This window comes from Hippoglossus hippoglossus, chromosome 4, assembly GCF_009819705.1.
Source record: "Hippoglossus hippoglossus isolate fHipHip1 chromosome 4, fHipHip1.pri, whole genome shotgun sequence".
In the NCBI taxonomy this organism is placed as follows: domain Eukaryota; kingdom Metazoa; phylum Chordata; class Actinopteri; order Pleuronectiformes; family Pleuronectidae; genus Hippoglossus; species Hippoglossus hippoglossus.
Window position 1 is genome coordinate 9,994,885 of NC_047154.1, and position 17,297 is coordinate 10,012,181.

At 41.2% G+C, this 17,297-nt stretch overlaps 1 protein-coding gene across 1 annotated transcript in view; it reads right to left on the reverse strand.

Annotated features, from left to right (window-relative positions):
* polrmt (polymerase (RNA) mitochondrial (DNA directed)) overlaps positions 1 to 8,680 on the reverse strand; it is a 49,284-nt gene extending 40,604 nt beyond the window's left edge. Inside the window, exons 1-4 of the mRNA XM_034583427.1 lie at positions 8,448 to 8,680; positions 7,105 to 7,203; positions 5,867 to 6,696; positions 4,239 to 4,372 (exon numbers count right to left, since the gene is read on the reverse strand). Coding sequence (XP_034439318.1) covers positions 4,239 to 4,372; positions 5,867 to 6,696; positions 7,105 to 7,203; positions 8,448 to 8,589 — 1,205 coding nt within the window. The 5' untranslated portion in view covers positions 8,590 to 8,680. The remainder of the gene's footprint in view (positions 1 to 4,238; positions 4,373 to 5,866; positions 6,697 to 7,104; positions 7,204 to 8,447) is intronic.
* Between the last annotated feature and the right edge of the window lie 8,617 nt (positions 8,681 to 17,297).

Genomic DNA, 17,297 nt, shown 5'->3' on the forward strand with positions numbered 1-17,297 from the left:
GGTTTATAATGTAATCAAGCCTTATTGTTATCAAGTATTTTTTGAGGGAGCACATTAAGAGGGAGCACACAAAAAGGTCAGGTACTACAAACTGTACAAATACAATGTCTGACAGCAGAAAGTAAGAACATTTATAATGATTATGAGTGTGTATGAAACAATGTTAAATTGGATGATTGAAAGTCAACCCACGGGCTATTTGTAGAACTTTATGAATGACCACAGTGAGCAATGTAAACTTCTCTCACACACACACACACACACACACACACACACACACACACACACACACACACACACACACACACACACACACACACACACACACACACACACACACACACACACACACACACACACACACACACACAGAGAGAGAGAGTTGTCTAAAGCCCCTGCCACACACTGACTAACGCCGGGTTTACAACGGACACGCAGCGCCAAGAAAAGCCAGGCGCCTCCTTTCCGCCCCCCTGTTACACAATTGTGCTGTTCACATCGGCTGCGATGCGCCGATGGTGCCTCGCGCCCTGCACCGATGGTTTCGGCGTCAAGTCTATTTTTTCTGCTGGCGTATCGCACCAGGAAACACACTGAAAAATGATTTTAAACGATATAAATGACATATTTTATATGATATAAATTATCAAATATGCATCCCATACTTTGGATTTCCCTTCTGTTGTCCTAGAGTTTCAATTTCCCCCTCTGCCCATCCACTACAAGCACACAAGCAGACAGACAGAGAGAGAAAGAGAGGGGTGGGGGGGGGCTATGAAGACCATCATCATTTACCCCCGAACCCCGACATTGAACGGGTTACATACAACAAGCGGAGAAAGCAGAATCGCGGGCTGACCGGCGCGGAGAAATGCGCGTCCGGTGTGAACAGCCAGGCGGCTGTGCGCTTGAGAATGGCGCGGCCCGGCGCTTCCGCGTCCGGTGTAAACCCGGCGTAAGAGAGCCGCTCCCTAGAGGTTCACTACAGAATTGTTATTGGCTAAACCAAGAGACAGAAGCGAGTAAATCCCATTTATCATTTAGCAGAGAGGAGGAGAGAGCTTCACCCTGCACACCTTATGATGCTAATTTCCATCTGCAGGAGCCCTGGCTTAGCAATTTACACGTAATCAAATCAAGAGAGAGCAGAGCTCTGTAAATGAATGAATGAGCACAACAAAAGCAAAAGGACAAAAGGCATACACCTACTGTGTATATGTATGCATTGTGTGAAATCTTCCTAAAGCAAGGCACAGAGGGGCCGTTTCTCAATATTTTTACTCATGCCTCGGAGTCTCTTGTGATGCTGACGTGCAATTTGAGTCAGAGCAAATGAGAGAGCATCAAACAAAGAGAGGATTAGTCTGGGTGCTAGGAGTGAGGTCCAGAGGAACAAAGAGGGCAGAGAAGTTGAAAGATAGAGCATAATCGGCCTGGTGACTGCTCTGCTGCACTCCAGGGAGCTGAGAAGTCTAGAGGACAGAGCTCTTACAAAGGGAAAACCTAAAGGGAGTGTGCGTAGGTCAGTGTGTGTGTGAGGGAGAAAGAGACAGAAGAGAGAGGAGCGGATTGGTACACTGAGGCCAAGGATGCTCCAGGCGACTTCAGAGGCCAGAGGGATATCAAGAGAGAACGCCAGTCAGGCCATAAAGACAACGTAGTAAAGAAAAGAACTGGCAGACAACAAACACACAGTGACAGGGATGATGACCACAGTGAGGAAGGTGAGAGAAAAGACAGGCGGCCCGGTCAGAGACTGAGCAGGACTGCACCACTGCACAACAACAATGTCAAATGAGCATCAGCTTACAGAGATCCATGGACAAACCAGATACCTACCACCAACCCTACTGCCACCTGCCCCTCTATTGGACCACTGTCCCATCTGTAGTGTGATGTCACTGACGTCTAGGAGGAAAATAAGTGTGCTTCTGTGGTTTTGTCGTGATTAATGTTAAGTGGACTGTTTTTCATGGTGTGATTAGAAACTAGCTGGTGTTCAGACTCACAGGTTGTATTCATCAAAGAGCAAAGCTTATCAAGGTCAAAGCTTGAGGGCCGAATCTGCATTCCCTTTCCATATGGGGCTGTAACATCATAAAGACCAAAACTAATGGTGAATTCATGCCAAAGTTGTGCAAGCAAATGCAATTTCTTTATTTTATCTATGCATTGTTTTTTCCAAAAGTCCAGAAAGTGACTGATGAACACTTGATTAAAAATACCTGGTAAATACTGTACAATTTAGTCAATTTATATTTATAGATTTGAACAGCATCAACAGAGACTGCTTGATCGAATCGGACCCATCTATGAGGGACTCTGGGATCGTGAGAAGACACAAGTCCATTTTTGGAGAGGAACCCCCCCCCGAGTGAAGCAAGTCTTCAACTGAGACAGATTGTGTGGCTTAAACCGTAGAGGCAATGTTCAGGAGTGTCTCTTTGTCAACATCCATGGTGGTAAAACAGAAAACAACCCCTGTGCCCTTTTTTATTTTTCCTGTTAAAGTAAGACCAGACTAATGTCAGGCCCCTAAGAAGAAAAAAAAAAAGAAATTGAATATGGGCTCTGCAGCTGCCTGGGCAGCACGCCAGCTGATTGTATTGGCTGCCATCAAACAGGCAAACTAACTGAGACACATGTCGTCTTGTGCTGAGGCTGTGAGCTGTGTCCAGCAGGGTTGTGTGTGTTAAAAAGTAATGTGATAAATCTGTGTGTCACAGTCAATGACATAACAACACAATTAATATTACTTAACAGTGATATGTCAGGATGACCTAGTTACTGCAGACACAGGACTGGGCTGGTGGTGGTCAATGACGTCCTTGCAAAATGTTTTTTGAGCAAAATTAAATTAAATACACGAGAATGTGTTGTTAGTATGTTTCTGGTGCCCTTTAACAATTTAATTAGAGTCAACCACTCTCAGTAACATTGTGTCTCGTGTTACAACAATCGTCGAATTTAGGGAGAGAAAGAAATAATAGACCACAAATAAGCAAAAACACCAAATTCAAGAAACAATCCAGAAAGAAAATTCTTATAAATAAGATTAGTGACACAAATCTCACTTGGGCCTTTTTAGATCATGGTGCTCCTTCGTCCCGATCATATGATGAAAGCAGTAAAAAAAAAACATTCACCAAAGATGCTACACTACAGCCACAAACTCTAATCATGAGGCTATTTTTCAAAAAATTCTCAACCAAAAAATATTCAGGCAAAAACTTTTTACATTTCAAGTCAACTTGTATATCATTATGTATACATGTAATGGTATAATGAGGAAAGTGCATGCATGGTTGGCGATTTATGTATCAGGAATGATGTAAAAGTAAGGCTTTATATGATATACTCCCACACACTAGTGATAATACTGTAGAGCTGATATAAAGTACATGCTGCATCTTAGGTCCTGTTATGGTCTGACATGTCTGTGGTTGTAAAACTGAGATGCTGCTGTATAGGTTATTTTGACTGATAGAGTAATAGAACACGTATAAACACACACCCTAGTTAATTAATATTACCATAACTGATTCACATTATTATTTCCTCCGCCAAAGAGATTAAGATTTCACCTGCGTTTGTTTGTTAGCAGAATTATACAAAATTACGAGACTGAGTACCACAAAAACTTGGTGGAATGATGCAGCATAGTTCAGGGAAGAACCTATTCAATTTTGAAAAATGGGTTTTTTCAATATTTTACAGTTATTTCTCAGAGAACAATTCACAGATCTTGATTTAAAAAAGCATGTTTTGAGGACAGTGTGTGCAACTTGGTGCAGATGCAAATAAAAATCTGGATCTAGTGAATTTAAATGTGGTTTCATAAGTCTGACTGTAGACTGTTGGGCCTACGCGGAGGAATACACTCCACTGAGTACCATTTTTGTATTAGGATTAGAGAAGTCATTAACAGTGACCTTCTTAGACAGAGTCATTAATGAAAAGTATATCATGAAGTCCAGAACTAATAGTAAGTAACTAAAACCATGAACACTGTTGAAGATGTTGTTGGAGAATAAAGGCAACCATGAGAATAATATGACACCTGCTGGTGAGTCTATGTATCACCGCCTTGCCCTTTTTGAAAACTTTGATATGCTCTATACCCCTCTAGTCAAATATCAAATGAAACTGTCAAAACGTTTTTTACATGTCAAATGCAAGTTATCACAAACACAGCTCTTCATGATACTTGCGTGTGTGTGGTGTATGGGAGCTCGTACCTCGTGACGACTTTTGGGGTGCAGCTGGGACTGCGGCCCATACACTCCAGGGCAGCACAGTAGGATCCCAGGTTTGGCTTAAGACCAGCCTCCTCTAACAGAATAAATATGCGACCGATCTGATGTAATAAGCACTACAAATACAGAGACACAGACGCGCACACACACAGAAGGGCCATTAAACTTCAGTTCAGTTTATACAATGTTTACTTCATCAATTTTCCATGAAACCAGGCACACAATTCTCATAAATTTCCTTACACTACACTAACAAATGCTTGACACAGTAACAATCTAAATAATGTAGAGAATTCAGGGTTTGACTTCCACTCCATGTTTAGAAACAACCTAGCCTAACGTTTAGTAGCGGTGTGACCATACAGCTTTTAAGAACAGGTATAAATAATAATGAAGAATCAATTCCATTTAGCCGCTTCAGTTTCAGAGTTGTAGTATCATGGATTCTAGTTTAGTTACTGGCATATTTAATCAAACAGAGCCATTAATGTTATTTTGGTCCTGCTATGACAAGTCAAAATATCTGTTTAGACTGGATAGTAACCACATGAACATTTATGACCTCACGAAAAAAAGTGCTGCGGTTAAAGGTAAAATATGAATGTGAAGTGAATGATTGTATTGTAACTTAAAAAGTGAGACCCTCCCTGATTATTAATGGGCTGTCAACGGATTTCTTAGAAAAGGACTGAGTACAAATTTTCAAGGAAAATCCAAAGGGTGTGACTTTGGTCCCAGCACAACACGGACTCCAACACAAATTTCACGTGAGCACAAAAACACACAAAACAGTTTAATAATGAAGCCCTTCTGGTCAAACAGGAATGTGAATGATGTCAGTGGAAACACATCAGCGGGGGTGATGGTTCATGTAGGGAGCTTCTTTTGGTCTTGGGGATAAAAACTGGCATATCAATAGTCTATAGTGTCAAATATGGTTTATAGTCAAACTACTGTATCATAACTAGAGCCCGACCGCTCTGGAGTTTGGTGGCCGATATCAGTGCGGGTGTCATGGTGATCTGTTTTAGTTCGGCGTGTCCTGTTTTATTTTGTAGTTCTGATCTCCCTCACAGGTTTCTGTTCAATTTACTTCCTCCCTTTGTGTGTTTCGCTCCATTTTCGATTTTTGCCCCCCACCCCTCTTGATTAGTTTCAACTGTTTGTCCTGTGCCATCTGTCTCTAGCTTGTCATTAGTTCAGTTTATATTTAACTCAACTCCTCAGTTCTGTCAACTCCTCTGTTTTTTCTCTACCTGTTTTGTCTCGGTCTGTTTTCGATTTCCTGCCTTGTTTACCCTGAGCAGTTGGAGTTAGCCTGCTTGTTTCCTACTGGGCCTGCCCCTTATTTTATTCAATGAATTCTGTTTTTTGATTTGGATCTGTCTCGCTCCGGAAATTTGGGTCTACCAGCCCTTCACATTGGGACAGTGAGGCCAATATCAACATATCGGGATAATGAGGGAATTTTCTTTTTTCTGTGAACTATCCCCATTAAGCCTTACATTTTAGTTACAAATGATTTAACTCTCTTATTCTGTCTAAAATACATGAAAAAGTCAAATCAAATGTAAAAAGGTTTACATTTTTTAAAACACTTTTGGACTCACCTTCTTAGCCCACACCCTCATCAGGATGTTGTAAATATCCGTGTTCAGAAGTTTCCGTCGACGTATTACTCTGTGCTGGCTGAGCAGGAAATGGTTTGCTCTCTCAATGTCCCCCGCAAACACACAAGCCTCCAGGTAGGAGCGGATGCTCATCTGCATGTCCCCACTTGCACGCTCTTCACTGTCCACCTGTGGGCGCTCTGGAACACTAGAGGACTTCGACTGGTTCGCCTGTTGACTGAGCCTCCTCTCCAACTTTTCCACCTCAGCCAGCTCCGTAGCCTTGCTCTGAGCATCATCAGTCCGATTTTGCTCCTTTTCCCCATGATGCTGATTTTTAGAGTCCTTCCACTTCCCTTTAGAAACATTATGTGCTGTGGATGCAGTGGAAGTGGCTTTTGAATAAACCGCAGCATGAATTTTATCTGATACTTTTGTGCATCCTCTGTTTGTCTTAATCGCAGGTATGGTCTTTTTAGCTGTGGTAGATATAGTTTTATGTGATGTGCCTGGTAGGATCTGGGAGCTGCTTTTGCTCCCTTTTGATTTGGCGGTTGGTTTCCTCTTATCGGTTTGCTTAACTTCCTGCTGTATTTTAAGTTTTTCTTTTTTCTCCAGAGCTAACTTTTCAATCCAGCGGCTTTGCTGAGGTTTAGAAGTTCCTTTACCTCCTGATTTAGGAATGACAATCTTCTCCTTAGACGTGCTTTTGGGACCCCAACTAGATGAAACCCCTCTTCCAGAGGAGCCGGCTTTAACAACTTGCACCTCAGCATGTTGGATGTCGAGAACAATGTCGGTCTGGAGTTGCTGGATCCTGGCCTCAAGCACTGAGATGGAGAAACAATAAAAACATTTAATGTGAGTAAATTACATGACCCGCTTTTTTCAGAGCAATGCACTGAAATACAGATAGCAGTGCAAAATACTTAATATCTCACATACTGGTAGCACAAAAGACATCTAAAACATATAGGAACCAAATGAGGAACACCAAAGACAAGTAAACTGCTCAAGTCTCAAACAATAATTGTGATATGAGGTTCTTTAAGACCCAACAGTGTAACAGCATACAGCATATTGGAGAAATAACAAACAATAACAGTTTGGTCTGGCAGCATTTAGAAAGAAAATCTGTCAAAGAATTCTTAACATACCAGCATTTGGGATGACAATGTAATTTATAACACACAAGTCAGCATAGCGTGATATTAATGGTTAAAAATGTGGCAGCGTACCGTCAAACAGCTGAGACTGTTCCAACACACGCTTTTTTGCAGCTTCTGTCTTTGGGATAACAAACGACACATTTCTTCTCTGAAGCTGGAGCGGTGTCTCTGAAAGAAAAAAAGAAAAACAGCTGTTTACAACTAGAGCTTCCAAAAATATTTCAGAATAATACACTGCATACTTATACTTTCATATCCTAACGTAATACAATAGGATTAAAAAGTTTAGGCTTGGCTTTAGACTCCTAATGCAGACTGTATAACTACCGTGCCTCTGAATGTAATGATGCAACAACTAATAACAATACTAAGAGTATTCTGTTTATAGCTTGCTGTAAAAAATGTACAATTAAATGTTAGATTGGAATCATTTTATTACATTCACCATTCACAGAAGGAGCATGTGGGGGTTCAGTGTCCTGCTTAAAGACGAGGAGGAGCAAGGGATCTGACGCCAACACTTTCGTAGACTTGAGCTTCAGACACCACACAGTCTGAGCGAGAAGAAATAATAATAATAATAATAATAATAATAATAATAATAACTTGTATTTCAAAGCACTTTACAAGCTTAAGTGCTTTCCTTACAAAGGGAGTAGATATTAAAATCTAAAATCCATGAAGTCCCCCTTGTAGGACATATACATTTTGGAAGATGACAGGATATCAACAGCACAACGCTTCAACCCAATGCCAAAACATCGGTAAATTGATGTACACGTATGATAAAGATAATTACAAAAGATAACGCAATAAGTAGTGAAAAATCCTGTATATCTATAAATTAAATTGATCTCTAAACCTCCTGGATTTAAAATGTGGCTGCTGACGAGTTGAGGATAAATTGAACCTGGTTGGACAGAGTGGGAATGTGAGCAGGTGAGAAGAGAGCTACATTCGTCCAGGTGTGATGATATTAAAACATGTTTGACTTTAGATGTTCGATCTGGGAGATATTGGTCATAACAGACGTGGAGCTGTGTGGCTAACTTGTTCAGCTCAGGGGTCTCCCACGAGAGGACGCTGCTCTAGTGAAGTAATGTAACATATCGTCTGAAGTTACTACAGGGAACAAATACAACTAAAGCACAGCTCTGTGAAGTTTACTCGCACTTTGTGAATATAAATAAATCAATAAGTCACACTTTGACTGTGGAGGTCATGCACGAGCATCCTCCAGCTCGACTCATCGACAGATACTCTCCCCTTCCTCTGACCTTGTTCCGCTCGTTCTAACATGACTCGAACCATTCAGAGGTTAAATTATCACGAAGACACTTTGACATGTAACACACGAGTCGTGGGCATCGTGGGACTAACTCAGACACTCCTCAGAGGATCCTTCCGCTCACCTGAGATTCGTCTGACTGCGCCGCTTCTCAATGACGCACACAGCCGACAACAGTCCGCAGAATACCCGCGAAGTGTGCACGTCTCCAACAAACTGCGGCGACTGAGACTTTGAGCTAAGGCACAGACTCTGAGGACTGACATGTTGACATGAAATAACCGCGTTCTCCCTCAGCAGTGGGCAGCCATCTTGGATAAGACCAAGCCAATCGCGGGGCGAGCTACTGGCCGCGTCAGGCCTGGTGAGGAGATCACCGATAAATCGAGTGAGGCAAATGTTGCTGGGTTTAAGGGGAAAGTTTAAGGTATTTAAAAAGTACGGAAGCGTATTAGGGTCAGACATGAGGAAAACATAAGAGGAATAGGATGTTTTTCCTTTTTCCATTTCGAGAATAAAGTCAAAAATACAAGAATAAATAAAAAATAATAAACAATTCATCTACACAAGACATTTTGTATAAGCAGTCATATGTGCTAATAATATAAGTTAGTTTGATATATAAGTTTATTTAAGTTTGACGCCAATCTTGAAATTTCCAATTTATTCTAGACATTTTGATTTTATTCTCAAATACAAAATAAAATAAAAATTATTTGATTTAGTTCCACTTTATTCTCAATATTTCAACCTTCTTCTTGAGATTTGAACTTTATTCTTGAAATGTAAAATAAAATGAGAGAAAAGAAATCTTCCTCTTGGATATTGTTCTTAACCATGGCCCTAATGTTTTTTTAATAAGAGAGCTACCACACAGCAGCACATTTTAATCATTACCAGCATTATGGTATATTTATTAATGTATGTTCTGTCTTTTCTAAATAACATAAAGGCAGTTGTTATATATTGCTCGATATTTCAGAGCAAAAAGTTTTCTTTCCTTTCTAATTTTCTTGAGAAAGAAGTGACATTTTTACATCACATCAGTTTGAAATGGATAGTGAATTATGTTTGGCCTACAGGTGGCAGTCTCATCACATTTACCCAAGTAGCACTCGAGGTCAAACAGGAGGCAAAGCTGTAAATGATTGCGTTGAAATTATAGTTTTGCATCATATTCGTGTGTATTCACATGTATAAATGTTTCATTTTTATTTGAATAAATACATGCTTCTTTCAGTGGTCAAACATTTGCTCATGCAACTTTAAAGTCCTTGGGGGTTTAGACAGGAAACATTATGACTTAAATATTAAATGATATAAAAGTAGAAGAAAGAAAAGTTTTAATAATTTGAATAAAGTCCATCTAAAACTGCATGAATGATAATGTGGATATTTAAGTGAAATGCAGAATATTTGTATGCATCAAGCCTGTCACCAAAAAAAACACACAACAACTTTCTATACAGGTGTGTAAATAATCTCAGGACTTGTACAGCATTCACAGTGGCAATTGTGTACTTATTTAAATCTGTCATTATCGGTGAGTAAAAACTGTGCATATGAGGTAACGTTTGCGGTGAAATCTGAAGCTGCTTGTATACACATGCAACCTGCTCGCCTGCTGCCTGCACCGAAGCACTTGTTCCAGCCTGTGCAAAAAGATGGTCTTCTGTCGACTTTTGAAGTCCCACCATCATACAGTTTAAATCAAGTGTGACTCAGCTCCAAATCGTTAGTAAAACTGAATTGATCTCATTCACGTCCTGGTTACTTTTTTGACCCCCCTGCAGTGTCAGCCTCCCCTTGTCATGCATCCATAAAGCATTCTTAAACACTTTAGCAGCCCCCTTTGTGTCTCGGCATGCTGGAGGTTAACACAAGCCCTACTTGACAGAGAGAGAGAGAGAGAGAGAGAGAGAGAGAGAGAGAGAGAGAGAGAGAGAGAGAGAGAGAGAGACAGACAGACAGACAGAGAGGAAAGAGGGGGGGGGGGGTTATGGAGGGAAATGAGGTCCAGGCAGTACATCTTTTCTCAGTGGAGGCAGTTGCTGAGAGCACAGCGGTGGGTGTCTGCTGCTGAGCTGTAGGTGAGGATCAGGAGGTGTTTGTTGCCACGGTTCACAAGCAGGGCCCCTTGACAGCCTCGTTTGATGTGGTTGGCCCCTGTCGGCGGCTGGCTCTTTGCACTGGTGTGACAGTCATTGCCGGGTGAGTGACTGTCAATGCCCCGGCCGACAAAAGAGGAGAAGACAGGCATTCATGGGGCCTGATAATGGCCAGGCAAGGACAAGGCTGCCATTCTCATACACTTTGATCATGTGGATTCTTTTGCACACCTTTGTAGGGGCTCCCTATTTGTTTAACAGTTGGAGAGAGGGCTGTTTTTGAAACTGCTTCACCTGGCCGAGGAAACTTGATGGAGATACTTCTCTGTGAGATGCCGGTGTTGCCAAATGCCTTTGGTGTGTGTGTGTGTGTGTGCGCGCCTGTGTGCATGTGTGCGCACTCATTTTGTTACCTCTTTCGGACCTTTTCCAGTATAAACACTCCTTGTCAGGACCAGTAAAACTCATGGGGACCAAAGTCTGGTCCTTGTGAGAAAAATCTTAATTTCTGAGTTCCTGGTTAGGGTTATGGGTAAGATGTGAATTGTGGTTAGGTTAAGGTTATTTTTAGGCATGAATTGGTCATGGTTGAGGGATACGGTTTTGGTGAGGCTGTCTACAATCTCAGAACCCATCGACTATCATCTGACGACATAGCTCTGGGGGCAACCACCAACATTTCGGGGCTTCCAGTAGACAGCGGCTATCCGGGCAAAGTAGAAAGTTTTTTTTGTTTGTTTGGCTAATCTCTATTTACAGCTATCTGCATATGAATGCATAAAAATAAAATAGTTGATAGATGCATTTCGATCAAGGTGTTCTGCCTCTTTTGCTCTCCACACGGACTAACGGAAGCCAATCTAGGAATGGAAACCAGAAGTCTTCTGGGCCACAAATGTTATCCCTCACCTACAGAGATTAGTCTGTCCACAATAAATGGAAGTCAATGATACTGTGTGTGTGTGTGTGTGTGTGTGTGTGTGTGTGTGTGTGTGTGTGTGTGTGTGTGTGTGTGTGTGTGTGTGTGTGTGTGTGTGTGTGTGTGTGTGTGTGTGTGTGTGCATGCGAGCACCCATTACATGGAATTACTGACCTGTCCTGTCCTGTGAGGTAAAGGTTGCTTCTCAAGGAGCTTCGCCAAATAATGTGACATCTGAGTCAAAGAAGTCACATCTGGAAACTTTATTAAACACTTTTTGGGCTTAAAGTTAGAAACATATATTAAAATTTTGTAAAATCTGCTGTTAACTCAAGAAGCAAAGAAACAAACTTCAATTATAAAATAGTAGTCATCAGATTAAGCCCTATATGTCCATTATAGTCCATTAAGGATGGATCCGAATTGTGAGGTTTACATTACTATTATAGGCCTTTACTGGATGCTGTGACTCACACAGCTCTTGCTGGGTTTCCCCACACATGCATTTGAAGATGGTTTCAATTACTCAGTCAGTAAAAATGTCAAAAGATGTGTCATGCTGCTATTCTTCTAAGTACATCTTAATAGAATAATGTGAGAGACTCTAGTTGATGCTGTGTCATCCTGTTTCAGACAAGTAACTGTAGCTGAGGCTGCAAGTGTTTCTTTATTTGAATGAATGAGAAAAGTAAAGATTTTAAAAGTTTTTTCTTTCCCCATCATCACCACCACCATACTGATCCATCTGTGTATGGGCCTCTGATAGATCAGATTATCAGGGCACAAATGTTTAATCGCAGCCACATTTTCCTATTTCTCAGAGAATAATTCATACATCTTGAAAAAAAAAGAAGTTTTTATGAGTGCGTACAATTTGGTGCAGATCGAAATAAAAATATGTATCTGGTGAATTTAAATGTGGTTTCATAAGGAGGCTGATGGTCCTTGGAGGTGTGCACTCTACTGAGTGTCATTCTAGTTTTTTATCAAACACTATCAGACAATTGGATCTCTGCGTATTATCCTGTGAAGAACTAGGAGACTGCTTTTCTCAGAACTCTCCACAGCATCAGATAGATGACCCAGTTATCATACAGCCACTCACAATAGACAATGGTCACAAAGCAGGATATGCAAAGGGACACGTCTGAGCTGCGGTGGTCAGTTCCTCTAACCACCTCCGGCCTAGCCAACCACAGCTCAAAAGGTATCAGGCACAGGTATCTGTGCTGATTCTGAACAACACACACAGTGCTGGACCCACTGAAAGCATAAATTACATAATCACTGAAATTATAAGAATTTACTGCCCATGAATAAAATCGATGGGATAATTTCCATATGTGAGTGTTGTAACTCTCAGCATCTACAGTCAAGGGAAAGTAGATTGTCATGTATCTGGAAACAGTTTTATCTAAAAAACAAGGAAAACAAATATCCTTCCAGCAGTGATTTGCAAATTGGCAGAATGTCAGTGCACGTAAAAAGCACTGGGTCAAGGGTGAGTTGCTAAAACACAACTACAAGAGCGGGGGAGAGAAAGAGGGAGACATGGACTTAGCGGGCAGGCAAAACAATTAATAATAGGGAGCTATTACTGAGGGATTGTCAGTGCTAGGAGGGAGGTCAGGTTTCAGACTCTTTTGAAGACTTTGATGGTACAAAACAGGCCTCATTATAGAGATATTATCTCTATTCATACACTTACAGAGCCGCTTGGATCCCTGCTGGGAAAGATTAGGTTCCTCCACTTGAGAACATCCTTCTTGGGTGCCTGGCTCACAGAGTGGTGTTCTCAGCTCAGGGCACACCCACACAGCACGACTCAACTCAACTCAACTCAGCCTCAAAAGTTCCCTGTACCTGCGTCTGATCCAAGAAATGATGCAGTGGATTACACACTTGTAAACTCTAAATGATTTTAACAATTATAACCAGGATTAGCTTTACTGGACATTTACTAAATCCTCAACATGAGTTATGACCTTGAAATCATCCACATTACTGTAGTTGTCCACATCAAAGATGCTCACTGTAAAACACAGAGACAGTGCACGTTCAGACTTTTAACAAAGAATTACATTATGCTTGTTTCTGCTCCGGCACTGAGCTCAGAGCCCAAACATTTTCTTGCAGGACACCACAAAGCAATCTGCTGCCCCATCTGACGTTCACACGAGGCCCGAGCTTTGCTGTTGACCTCGGGGGGCCACTCTGATTTTTGAGGAGTTCTGCAGCACATAGAGTGATTGTATTATTTTAATTACAGGGAATTTCAGCAAAGGAAGGACAACTACAACTTCCTGTGGTTCTCATACTCTTCATCTTTGTTTGTTTGCATGTTTCCTTTTTATTTTATCTTGCAGAAGAGAAATAGGGCCACATATACTACTGAGTAGATAAGAACATCATTTAAACTACACATATGGTATTTTAAATTTCAGAATATATAACATGTATATATATATACACAAGATATTGTGTACTTTTACAATGGCAACCTACAACATAAAAGTATTCGGTAGGCATAGTCCAGAGATAAATGAATGATTTTATGATGTCAACTTAAAAGTATTCCAAATATAGTTGAAGGCAGTTACATCACAGTGAACGTAGTTACAATGTGTACAGCACAATACGAAGCACATTGCATTGAATGACATACTATGTTGTATGAATTATTATATACAAATCTATCAATACACTCTAACACATAGGCCAAATTTAAGATAGACTATTGAAAATGTGAATTTTACTGTACCTTCAACGAGAAAGCACAATGTTCAGATTTTATTCATTATAAATTGCTATTACAATTATTATTAGCAACAACTTTATTCAAACGTTTTCCTATGTAAGGGCATTGGCAACTCTGCCCTGAGCACAGTGGAAAAATAAATGGTTAAAGGGGTTGGACATATGGAATCTGTTGGGACGTTTAGCTGGAAGTTTAATCAAATTATCAAGCATGTGCAACACAATAATCTGCCTCTATCTGCAGAGGGAATTAAAGGGAGTAGCACCTTTTAATGAATGTTAACTTTGTACACTTCAAATATACTTCTTAGCTAAAACTACGTAGAACTTACTGATTAGTAAATAAAAAGCTATTTACAGTTTTGTTTATCATAAAGCAACTGACTTAGACACCAACAACACAACTTATGTCCATCTGCTGGTGATCCATGACATTTGCTGGTGGTTGGCAACTTGTCATTTTTATCATCTCTATTTTTTTAAGACTCCACCAACTCCCCCAATCCAGTCTCCTTGACACAGATACGCTCCCTGTTTCTTTTCTTTGTTACCCTGTTTGACTTTGAAGGACAGAAACAGGGGAGAAAAGATGAGTAAAGAACCGGAAAACACATAAAGCCTGCGGAAGTTAACAGACACGGCAGTGTGGTTTAATTGAGGGTGAAAGACTGTGATTTTTACGAAGGGCCCATTTACATCTCTGCTGAAAGTTGCTTTGATGAGGAGCCTGGCGGGGACCGAGAACCAGAGCATAGGTAGACAGGAATGGCTCGGGGGAGTTGGGGGTCGTAGCTGGGAGTTTGGAGTAAGAGGTTACTGGATTCTCTCCAGTAGATTTTTCTTATTTGTGAGGGTTAAGTTTAAATAGGGATTAGGGGGACAGCAAGTCTCTGGGAAAGTATATGAGCAAAATAGTGTGAAGTCACCGTCTCTGAACACACACTCAACTGAGAGACACTTAGTGCAGAATAGAATAGAATAGAAAGCCTTTATTTATCATTGTATTGTAATGTACGAAATTTATAGTACCACTCCACTTGGTGCAAAAGGAATAAATTCATAAAAAGAAAATCAAACAAGATATAACACCTTTCGTACCACGGTAAAATTGCATAAGAATATCAAAAGCTTGGTCTCAGGGTGTTAACTATAACTGAAGCAAGGACTCTTGTAAAGCAGAGAGAACGCTAACTGGGCAGCATCATTTCAGAATGTCTGACTCTTTCGTCTTTCTTTCACTGTTTCAATCTCCCTTTATATTTCGATGAGTGTCAACATCGATAGAGAAAAAGGTACATGTTAGTTTTCATCTCGCGTTTAAATTTAAAAATTTGAAGGAATAGTTTGTCATTATGGGAAGCAGAGTTATTTTTTTTCCTTCATGTTCTGCAGCATAGACCGTACATAAGGATAGATGGAATAACAGCTGGCCAAAAGAGAGGTCAAAGGGTCTTGATCACCACCAGGTGGCTGGTTGCAGCATAGGCCATTGAAACCCGCCTCCTCCTTGTTAGTGGATGGGACATGGGCCAAACTAAAAAAGTCATACGATAAATCAATTTGACTCAAAGATGGTTTCTGTCATTTTAGGTAGCTCTTATCACACTGATATATATTCAAGTGTCATTTGAAACCGAACGATCGACAGCTGAAACGTAGCCGCGATTGGTTGGGATTGTTTTTTATCAACAGGACCTTGCTACTATGGCTCCTTCTCCTGATCCCTACTGTTCCGACTCTGGCTCCAAATGCGCAAGATGGCAGCGTTCATATCCAGGATATTTTTGTTTAATTTCTTGATACTGGAAAATTATGTGTAGAATCTTTCACATCGAGGACAAGATTTTCTGCCTACAGTCAGGGTATTCGATTTTTTTTTTAACGTTTTTGGACAGAGGACTAGCTGTTTTGCCTTATTTAAAATCATAATGCTTACCTAGGATAACTGGCTGTATAACTTATTGTATATTTATTATATAGATATGAGAGTGGTTTTATTTAACTTAGCAAAAAAGGGTTGTTTCCCAAATGTCAAAAAATCAATAAAGTTCTTGTCCAGTCAGATAGTATAGAATATGTCTTTGTTCTTCTTTTGCTTTACATTGATATTTAAAGTTATCCCATTAAATAAAGAGTCACCACTGATATCTGAACTCCTCGGGCTGAGCTTGATGCCTTGTCCTAATCAGGCTCATTTCACAGCCTGTAAAATAACAGACAAGAGTGTTGGAAGTCACAAAAAAGGTGTTCTTCATTTCCGTCCTGCCCTCCCAAAATTAAATGACAAAGATCAGAGAAGGTGTTTCATTGAAATATTAACGCAGGTGATCAGAGGGTCTCTCAGGCTTCATCTGGACTAACTCCGCCGACACTCCCGCAACCTGCTCTGCATTTCCGACCACTTGATGATTCAAACCAGCGGCCATTAAAAAATAAGGAAAGGCTCCCTTAATTTGCCCCATGTGGCCAGAGTGAGAGACGAAAAGAGAGTGAAGGTGTCAAAAAAAAAAGGACGGCCTCCGAGCTGGGTCAGTGGACAGTAATGGAGCTGATTTGACTGAGTTGCACAATGCTTCACCGTGCACATGAAGGGGGGGGGGGGGGGGGGGTGACAGCAGAGGTCACGGGATTGGAAGGGGAAGGGGATGTAAGTCTTTCCAGGTGTCTGTGAAATTAGGATAATAAAACCCCCAGGTAGGAAAAGAATTTACTTGTTTTTTTGTTTTGTTTTCACAGAACAAACTTTTCTGAGTGAGAATGGATAGGGACCGGTGCTCGTCGCAGGCTTTCCAGTTTGCTTGAAATGGTTATGAATGAGTGAGGTGGCCCCACCCCACAGCCACCCCCCCCCACCCCCCCCACCCAGCCCCAGCCCTCTCCTTTTCAACACCCGAGATGCCGGCCCTGCCCAGGATAAAATGCAGGACGACTCAGCCGGTGCCTCCACAGAGGAGAGGACTGGCCGACTGACTGCACACAGCAGAGCGCAAGGCCATTAACTTACTGCTTCGCTGCCCTGTGCTGGCTGACACACACTCGCTGACTGCCACTCAATCTGACACATACAAACACTCTCACTGCCTCTCTCTCTCTCTCTCTCTCTCTCTCTCTCTCTGTCGCAAACACACACACACACACACACACACACACACACACACACACACACACACACACACACACGCTCTCTCCC